This window comes from Coccinella septempunctata, chromosome 4, assembly GCF_907165205.1.
Source record: "Coccinella septempunctata chromosome 4, icCocSept1.1, whole genome shotgun sequence".
Taxonomy (NCBI): Eukaryota; Metazoa; Arthropoda; class Insecta; order Coleoptera; family Coccinellidae; genus Coccinella; species Coccinella septempunctata.
The window spans coordinates 32339645-32350236 of NC_058192.1; the positions used below are offsets into that span (position 1 = coordinate 32339645).

Here is a 10592-nt window from a genome sequence, read left to right on the forward strand (position 1 = left end):
CTCTGTGAAGCCCGGAAAATGAGCCTCTAGGAGATGTCTTAAGCTTTCTTCCTCTGAGCATGTTTTATGCCTGGTAGGAAGCTTTATAGTATATGAGGTAGCGTACTATTTCTTTAGTGATTTGATACCGCATGAAATTCATTTTGGGGGTAGATTGATGTTCAAGTATCACGAAAGTAGCAAGTGAACGTCAGTCGCCGCGCCAATAGTGGGGCTAATGCTGGCGACGTGTCAAAGTTGCCGAAAAAAAAAGTTTTCAAGTGATTCGGTACCGCACCATAATCCGTAATATTGATTGTTCAAATCATTCCGAATGGGAGAATAACCGTCAGCTGCATAAACGATGGTGGATTACACGTCAGCCGCGTGTATGTACTCGACCAAACTTAAAAAAAACAAAGTCATTTGATACCGCATGAATTTCACAGATATGACTGTTTATACCTCAAAACGAATGAATGATGTCAGCTGCATCTTCAACTCCAAGACCGTCAGTCAGCGTCCTAAACATTCGCGCGTTAAGTGCAACGGAGCGTCTTATAAATGATACTGAAAATGAACTGTCGGTCTTTATCAACAGAATCATTTACCGGAAAATAATTTTCATTTAACTTGTTAAAAAAAATTTTATTTACAATATTTTACTATGAAATCTCGATTGCTGCTTTCTTCAGACAAGGAAAAAAAGTCTTTCAATATTATAAGTTGATCAGAATCTTCCTGGGTGTCCAGATCGATTCCAACTTGAAGTGGAGCACACATATCGATTCTGTCTGTAAAAAACTCAATCGCTCTTACTTTACTTTGAGTAGAGTTCGGAATTCACTTCCATTGCGTTCCGTCCTCAACATATACTACAGTTTGCTGTACAGTCACCTATCATACAATATCCTACTCTGGGGTAACGTTGGCAGAGTTTTTGTTATACAGAAGAAGATCTTGCGTATGATATTTAATGTGGAGCCTAGGTCCTCCTGTAGACCGGTTTTAATTGAAAATGGCCTCCTTACCCTGGCCTCCACATCCACAAAGCCAGGCACTCCCTATGGGCCTGCCAAAGGATTTGTGGAAAGACTTGAGAGGTAGACTCCAACTGCGTCCATGGAGATGCTATTAGACATCCCTCCCCTTCACATTTTTGTCCAGGGAGAGGCAAGACTAGCAACCCACAGGCTGCACTACCTTACCGCATATGAGCCTGACGAACTCACTTTCGTGCCCAGTCGTCTTTCAGTCCAACTGGAGACAGACGATATGATGGGCATAAGAACTGATCAGATAATCACTAGAACCAGCACGGGTGGAACCTTCAGTTCTCTGATTCCAAGCAGAGACAAATGGCTCCGTCACAAGGAATTCTATCTACAAGGACCTTGCTGGTTTACTGATGGCTCCAGAGCCAGTCAGGGATCTGCAGCCGGAGTCTACAGTCGTAGACCGCTGACTGAACTCAGTGCCAGTCTGAGAAAGTCGGCGACAGATTTTCAGGCAGAAATCTTCGCCATTGATCTGTGCGCAAGCCATTTGCTTAACATTGGTTGTGCGATAAAAATCCTAACGGATAGTCAAGCTGCGGTTAAATCTCTCGCGGCAGACAAATGCAACTCGGCACAGGTATTTCAATGCAGATCTAAACTCTCCAAACTAGGAAGTTCAAACAGACCGCAACTGATTTGGGTACCTGGACACTCTGGCTTCAGGGGCAACGATGCATCGGATGCTCTAGCGAGAGAAGGCGCAACATCAACGCTTATTGGCCTGGAACCCAGCATAGGAATTTCCAATTCCTTAATCAGGGACCGAAACAACAGCTGGATAAGGCAAAAGGTCCTGGAGTACTGGCGCAACCGTCCTGGAATGCGTCACTCGCATAGGGCTATTTCAGTGCCTCCCAGCTCATACACCATTCGTTGGCTAGGATTTTCTAGAACAAATCTGAGATCAATTATGGCGGCTTTCACAGGACACTGTAGACTCAGAGCCCACCCTAAAAAGCTTAGCATCGTCAATGACCCGCTCTGCAGAGGAGGACGAAACAATTGAGCATATCCTCTGTGACTGCCCGGCGGCAGAGAGGGTTAGACATGGAGTATTTGATTCTCCGAAGATGATCTTAGAGGAAATCAAGAATCACTCCCCCTCCGACATCATCACCTTTTTGGACAGGATGGGACTGGAGGGAGAGATCTAGCTCTATGAGCTTGCCTGTGTGTTACAATAGACCGCTTGCTCGCTCTAGTGGCAGGTTTGGTTTATCCTTCCAACACACCCAGTAATCAGTAATCGGTAATCAGTACCCTGGCCTGGATTTTCATTCTCAAATGTTTGATCTATACCAAAGAAAACGAAAATAAGTTCACCAAACTTTCTAATCACCTACTTTAATCATTGCGAAGTCTTAAGTTGAATGAATTCAAAAAAGCAGTTAAAGTTATTTTAGTTAGTAGATGTTATTATTCTGTTGCTGAATATTTTTCTGATTCTTGTGAGTAGTTTTCTATTTCGATTTTGTTTTTTTTTCTCTAACTTGTCCTATACATGTACAATTGTCTGACAGGATGAATAAAGTATTATTATTATTTGTCTTATTATCAATAAAAAAGAACTTTTACAGACTTCTAAAAGGTTCGTTCTGTCTCCTGAACAGAATCACCTTTATATCCAAACTTTGAAATATCCACACACAGCTTCCGTTGCTAAACGCCAATTCTCTATGAAGTCAGCGATGGACCTGCTACACAAAGTAGCACCTCCCTTCTACTCGAAGGGCTCATCATCACTTGTTGGGTACAGAAAGCCTCACCCCTCGGGTTGACCCCCAGTGCTACCCCATATAATGTGGTGGGCATTAGCTTTACACACAACGAGCAAGGGCCATCTTTTCTGTTAACATAATTTAACCAGCTCCTCCAATTCCCTTGATGGCGGTGGGTTCGGGGAGTCGTAGAGAAGGTGTGCCGAACATACCACTAAATTCTTCAGCGGTCCTCTACAGTCTAGAATCTGAAGCCCTACCGGATCTCTGAAACAGAAACTTGTTAGTAATTGAGCCCTTTAATCAGTGGAAGCAAGTATACACGCCCTCGGATTAGTATCCTTGGGAGAGCAGAAGAGCCTACCACCTTTGAAGGAGAGGCCCCTCACCTCGCCTTCCCTAATCCAAGGCTCCTTAATCGGAGCTAAAAATGTGTGCAACTTGGACAGCCGCAACCGAAGAATATCAGTTTCCGCTATGCAGTGTTGCAATACGAAAGAATGTGTATCTTCCAAAGGGAGTTGTTAAGGGGTGTGTATTCAGCCACTGGCTATCCTGAACACGTCTCCTTTTGTTTTGAATAAAAGCACAGTGATTCTTAACAACTTTATCTATTGCTATTTTTTCTAAGCTGAAACAACGTGACATGCACGTCTAGGCAGTTACAGTGAATCTGAATATTTCTGCAAAGGTCCCTACGGGTGACATTCCTGAACCCCAACCACTTGAGAATTGGGAGTGGCGGAGATGTGAGGTCAAAGTTTTTTCCTGATGGAGAATATGGTTTAACAGGTTTCGGAAAAGTGCATAATTTTGAAGATTCATCATGTAATCTAATGGCGTTTTCCTTCAGTTTCAAGTGACGAGTTTCAGCAGGAATATCAACCAATTTATTGAAAACCTCCATAAAAGAATTAACTACTTGAGCTTTATCCTTAAATTTTAATTCTTTGATCGAATAAATAAGGTGAATAATAATGTACTTGATCAGATTCAAATTTAAACAACTTTGCAATTTTAGTATTTGTGTGTCAGCATTATCTACAACATAAAATATTATTTTATGATATTGACCCCTTATAAGGCAGATCCTCTCGCCATCACCATTTTTTTAGCGAACGCCATCAGTGATAGATACCCTTGCATTTGATATTTCTTCTACTGATCCTAGTTTGAAGTGAACCTCTGTTGAAATGATGTTGCATTCAGCACCAGAATTCAATGTAAACATAATATCATTATTATCAATCTTAATTTCCAAGCTATCGATAAAAAGAACATCTTCCTCATGCAATTATGCAGTTTCACCATGAATTTATTATATTTTTCAAATATTTTCACAAAACGTTTTTTATTATTCTTTCAGCACTACCTCAACTTTGTCAGCAGGGAGCACCGGAAGTCAAGCGAAATTGATCCAATCCTCTCATAATCCTGAAGACTTTCAGCCTGTTAAGACAGATGAATTAGGTAAGCAGATCAACAAGAAAATAATTGAATTGGACATGATTTCCGATGTGCCAATATCCTCAAACCCATCCCCAAAAAAGTCTCCGATAGTAAGAAGTCCAAATCGTATCAAAAAGGAAGGTCCTAATAACTTCAGCCCTAAATTCAGTCGACGTTCTAAAGATGGAGGTCTGAATCATTGGGACATCCAGAAAAAAAGCCCAAGAAAATTGAAGTCTTCTCTGAAGAACTCGGCCAAAATATTAACCAGTGAAAGTCCAACTTGCATAGAGTGCTATCTGTCGGGAAAGTCTGAAAACACACAGCACTATGCACCTGACAGAAGAGGAAGCATTATATCATCTTCACCTGACTTGCCGATGGAAACGCCATTCGAAGAATGAATTGAATAAAATGTTTTATTGGAAATGACATGAAAATTAATCACAACACCAAATCATATATATTTTTTTTCTATATAAACACAATACACACTTCCTTAACATGCATTCTTGATAGTCATAAGTGATATGTATCAAGCTTCTGAGCGGACACTGGTTAACTATTGCCACCATATCATCGACTAAGTTCATGCGACTTGCCATTATGCTGAATTCAGTGCTGAAATTTTATATTAACTGCTCGCGCATGTGACTTGTAAGTATTCCGTCTTCAAGTGCTGAATTCACTACTTACATTTAATATTAATTCCATACGCTTGAGATTCTTAAGAATTCCTTCTTTGAGTGCTGAATTCAGTACTTAAATTTCAAATCAATAGCATGCGCATGTGATTTGTGAACAATCCAAATTTCAGTGCTGAATTCGGTACCGAATTTTGGTGGACAGCGGCTCTTATATATTGGCTGCATTAGTGTGCACAAGGTGGCGAAGCGCGAATTACCAAACTTCGGAAAGTAGCCATGAGCTTTTTTTAAGAAGTACATATTTTGAAATCCGAAAACAAGTCAGAAAAAACAGAAATGTTGAAGAAATCAATCAATTATTAAGTGGACTTATCATAAAGGATTCAGCAAATTACTTCGTTTTTCAGGGGTAAGCATCGAATTCTGATATTTATTTCATTCGGCTTACAATATATGCTGTTGGGTTTCTTTGGAAATTATTTTTTGAATCAAATCGAGTTCTTAACCAGTGTCTTTTCGCAATTTTATTCACATTTTACTATTATAGCATCCCTTGCTTTTGCATCATTACTTGTAGTGCTTTATGTCTATTGGATTTCAAACGACCCTGAATAAAAGTTTTTGGCATACGTACTCACTTTCCTGAAATTATTTCTCCTATTTAATCTATTATTAATATTAATTACTAATTTTTGATCAATAAATATTAAAAACAAGATATTTTTTCGATAACAGCAATATTGATATGATAAATAATATAAGGTGTAAGTTTCTCAATTCTTATAAAGGCAATCTCAGAATTCTGAAAATATTAACAGAAAAAAGAATTTTTTTCAGCAATAGAAAAAAGATTCCAACAATATGCAGATTTTCTAAGTGTACGAACGATTATTCAGATTTCTCTAAATGGAGTAAAAATGAATTAAATGATGTTGCAGAAAAATTCATAAATCAACATCATACTTTTCTAAGACGTATTATTCAATTTCACTCATGCGGCAGATCTTGAAAATTGAGTACGTTCAACTGACCTATGAATATAATTGAAAATGTATGTTGTAGGGTCGCCAGTGTGGAAGCCAAGAGACTGTAGTTTAGGGGCTACCTCTACCACTCTCCCGCGCAAGGGCAGAGAAAACTCCTCAACCATTCTTAGTGCTTCGCGTAAGTCCCTCGTAGAAACGAGTAGTGGCGGATTAGAAATACATAATACTTTCAATCAACACTAATCTTCTGATTTTTTCGAACCTCCTGGAACTCGATTCTGTGTTTCGTTTCTTTACACACTTGCACAGTCTTAAAACACCATATCGTGTCATAAACGAATCTGAACACCAAGTGAATTCAGATATCAAAGGATTGGAAAACAACACTATGACTCATTATAACGAACTTTCGCATTAGGTAAATAATTACTATGAATTTGAAACTAATATTTTTGAGTGGGTTTCAAATTGCTTATTTTAAGTGCGAACTGCGAAACGAAAATATTGTATCAAATAATAAACCTTGTACGTCCAGTATTGAAACATAAAACATACTGCCAAAAAATCGCCATGACATTCCAATAAGTAGCAAATAGAGAGTAGAAAAAAGTCAATGTCACACTATGGAACAGATGAAAAGGTATCATAATAATTGAGAGTGAACATGAACCCATTGGAGCATGAAGGAATAAAGAGGATCAGTTTTTAGGAAAAGTATTTTGGGAAATCAATATGAATGGCAAAATATAAATACCCAGTTTCTGCACATGTACTACTAGCATTATTACATAGGCTGTTTCTAAATGAGATGATGATCCTTTGGTGTGACTAGAGGAGCTTCTAATAATGGAAGCTCGATTCAACCTACGTCCTGAAGTACGTGTAAGTCACTGGTAAAAGAAAAATTCTGTTTTACTCAGGACTGGTTATTACCTGAACATATGGTAGGGCAAGGTTGCCAGGGTTGGACCTTCTCCCCAACTGTACCACTCCCTGTTCTAAAGCCTACGTTATCCGATAGTTTTTAATTTTTCAGAATTCAATTCTTGTCTGTATGCCGTTAATTTTCCATTATATTAAAATTTTCAGGCATCAAACCATGGCCATTAAAAATTATGCATTGAAAAGAAAATTTCATTGATTTCGTAGAAATGATGTGTTTCGCTTCGTTTCCGAACAACATTAAAAAACCATCATTATCTTCTCTCGTTGCTTAGGATCGACTTTTTGTAATTTCGAATGTCCGACTTGTATTAACGATTCACTTCGTTGTGTGTACTTACCCGATTAGCGCACAAAAAAATTCAAATGAAGAATATATGGATGTGATGTTCAAAAACAGACTAAGGCCCGTTTGCACCAATCCCTCTTAAAATGAGTAGTGATATTTCAGTTTTTTATTTTGGTGCAACTTCATTCTAGTCCAATAAAGCCTTTTCATTGGTTGGCCGGTTGAAGATGATCGTTGTCATTTCATTAACCTAACTTTATTGTCCTGTCAGTCAGTGTCAAGTAAACTATTATATTATTATCAAAGAGTGACAACTTTTTGTTGCTGAATCAGCATTATTATTGATAATGAAATGAATTGTCAAATAACAGGTACTTGACGTTATTAGAAAAACCACAGCAGTTCTGCAGCCAGTTTATGAGTTCAACAAATTATTATAGGTTAGAATCCCGCCCTTGAATACCTAAGTGGTAATTACAGAAGCGCTTAAATTTAAGGCTAGTTTTAGCCATTTGAATGTCACTTAACAGTTGGTGCAACGTAATTTGAGTTAAGGGTTCATTTTAAGGGACAATTAACACTAAGTGCGTTTGGTGCAAACTGGTCTAAAGGATCTAATTTATACATTTACGAACACTGCTAAACGGCAATGAAGTTTCCAGAAAAAAATCGTCATATCAATGCATATTTTTGATGAGCCTGAATGAAAAGTTATGGTGGAAAATGAAAAAGGGTTGTCGATTCAGCCTGTACGTTGAACAAATATTAGGCTGTACTTAATTTTCCACTTTTAGTACTGTAGTGGATTAGTGCGAATTTTATGATCCGAAACATTTAATTCTTTTTATGTTGATCTTCAGTCTCTCTCATCAATATTAATAATAACGACGATGAAACATAAATATATAATAAGCAGTTTAATTAGGTGCGTGCTGGTCTTAATAGAGAAGGAAGAAGGAAAAGAAAATACTCGATTAATTGCGCACCAGTTTGAAAAGTTTTTTGCAGAATCGTTAACGTACGTAAATAAGAATTCCACATAAGATACTCAATGTTCTTCAGAGAATAATATCAACCAAATAATTAATTACTATTGCTCAAGCAAGATGTTCTACAATCTCGATTTCGATGTTTTTATATCTATAGAACTTTTATTCGATATTTGTGGTGATTATTTAAATCCTTCATTAGAAATCATTACAAAATTTGTTCTCAAAGATATCACCTACATAATAGCTGGTGTGAATGAATTCTGGCGACATTTGGAAGTATGTTTTATAAATGTTTGGGCATAAAGACATTTTCAGGTAGATCCTCCTCCACTCATGCGTATAATTAATAATTATTAATTATTATTTCTTCGGAAGAATGAGTTCATTCTACTCACTGATCCAAAAATTGTTACTCCATATAAGTAGATAACATATGTTTTAACGTGAAATTGTTATCGTTCAGTGTTCGTTATTCGCATCATTTTTCTGTTATCACTATGAATACAAAGGTACATATACTTTGTCGTACATCTCCTTTTTTCAGAAGAATAATCTAAGCTCATAATGATTTTGAACTTTTCAGAAATGACACAATAAAGTATGGATTTCATAACTTGTTGATCATACCTCAAAAACATATTTCTTTTTTTGATTTCCCCTCTTCTGATGATGTATAAATTTTAGAAATATTAACGTAATTCGAAACAATCAAGAAATAAATCATTAATGGAAGCGCTAGAGCATTTTCATATTATTATTGAATATCATACGAATATTTAGGAAATACTTGATACGTGCTAGATATATCAATATAGGAACTAAAATGTATTTTTGGGGTAAGTAAATTAGCATAATATGTTGTTTTTATCTTGGAAATGAAATCCATAAGAAATTTTCCTTGACATTATGTGATGACCTCATAGCAGCAAGATTATTGAAAACTTGTGAATAAGGAGTTGATTTCTATTGATTTTTCGGAATATATATTCTGTTTTCAAGTGGAATAACCTAACTTAGGTGTTAAGAGAAGTAAACTTGTTGATATAGTTTGGTTTGAGTATCATGGATAGAAGTTTTCAAAAATGTTTTATGCAAGCTGAGTAATAAGTGGAATGGGTATGTTATTCTCAAAATAAATTATTTCCGCACAAAAGCTTCGATTTGCAGATTTTTTCAAGAAAGTCTTTGCAGGAACTTGTTGAATCTAATTAAGTATATGCGATATAATCTACATAACCCCGTTAAAAATCTTAGTTAACTGAATTGCTCAATTCGAAACAATTAACTGATAAATTTCCTGTAAGTAGTATTGCATATGTCAAGTTTGTTATCCACTAGTAAATTACCATCAAGAACAATATCAAAATAGAAACATATATAGATATTGGATTTCGTTCAAAATATAATTTCTAATACTATTCTTTCATCTTAAAAATTACTGTTTGTCAATAGATTTGAGTTTATGGAAGATAATTATTACAGGTGAAACTTCATTCAATAGATGTTCATTAAAAATAATTTCAATGCAAGGAAAATCAAGTAAATCTGACCTACTTTTCTCCTTGATCGATATCAATCATTTTTTTAGAATGTGTTTGCATTTATATTTTTGTATATTGCGTTTGTTTTTGGAAGATATTCATTCAACTCACAAATAATATTTCGTTATAGAGCACTGTCTAACGAGAAGTTCCTTAAATTGAGCTGATCAGAAATGACGGATCAATTGGGTGAGAAAATTGTACTGGGAAGATCTAGATCAAAAATTTCCTCATAAACTTATGTGCTAACATATACACATTTGCTGTTGTTTCTTGTGAATGAAGTTTTCATCAATATTATTTTTTACTACATTTTCTGATACTCCATATTGTGCCAAATTTGACTTAATAATGTTATTACTTCAATTGAATTGTATTTTGTAATATTCTCTTCGAACAGCCTCTTTGCTCAATACCTATAACAGCAGTTATTTTGGTTCAATCTTCTTTCTACCTCCTAGGAATTTATTTATATCTGAGTGTATGTTTGTTTAAATGTAACTACATATGTAAGGGCGAGAATGAAAGATTTAATAAAATATACAAAAATGCAAAATTGTGAGTTCTATATATATTATTCTCTCAAAACTTTATTCCTGCCCAAATGAATTATTACAATTTTCTTGAGTTTGCACGTACACATAGGCTTTATACCAGTTTTGACCAACAATCCCTGTATTTGAAGGACACCCGAGGCTATTTAGGTGACACTCTGCTATGGTTTCATTCGAAAACGTTTAAGGGACACTTAAAACGCTAGATAATACCCTAGAGTAGGGGTGCTCAAACTGTCGGTCGCCTGTGATTTTTGAGTCGATCTCAAAAAAATATTAGCTGATTCTGATCTACATGGTGCGTCTTTGACTAAATATTGTAACAGTTCACCGTCCAGATGCGCAACGTATGAGACGTGCCTTCGTATCGCTCCCTATAAACTGAATCTCCAAACTAAGAAATAATTGTTTTAATCAAGCATACCATCAAGATTTGT

General features: G+C 36.2%; 1 protein-coding gene across 1 annotated transcript in view; it reads left to right on the top strand.

Moving 5' to 3' along the window:
- Nucleotides 1-10157, top strand: part of LOC123311362 — a 1278848-nt gene extending 1268691 nt beyond the window's left edge. The window contains exons 31-33 of the mRNA XM_044895271.1: nt 4122-4225; nt 5914-6015; nt 8644-10157. Coding sequence (XP_044751206.1) covers nt 4122-4225; nt 5914-6015; nt 8644-8657 — 220 coding nt within the window. The 3' untranslated portion in view covers nt 8658-10157. The remainder of the gene's footprint in view (nt 1-4121; nt 4226-5913; nt 6016-8643) is intronic.
- The last annotated feature ends 435 nt before the right edge of the window (nt 10158-10592 follow it).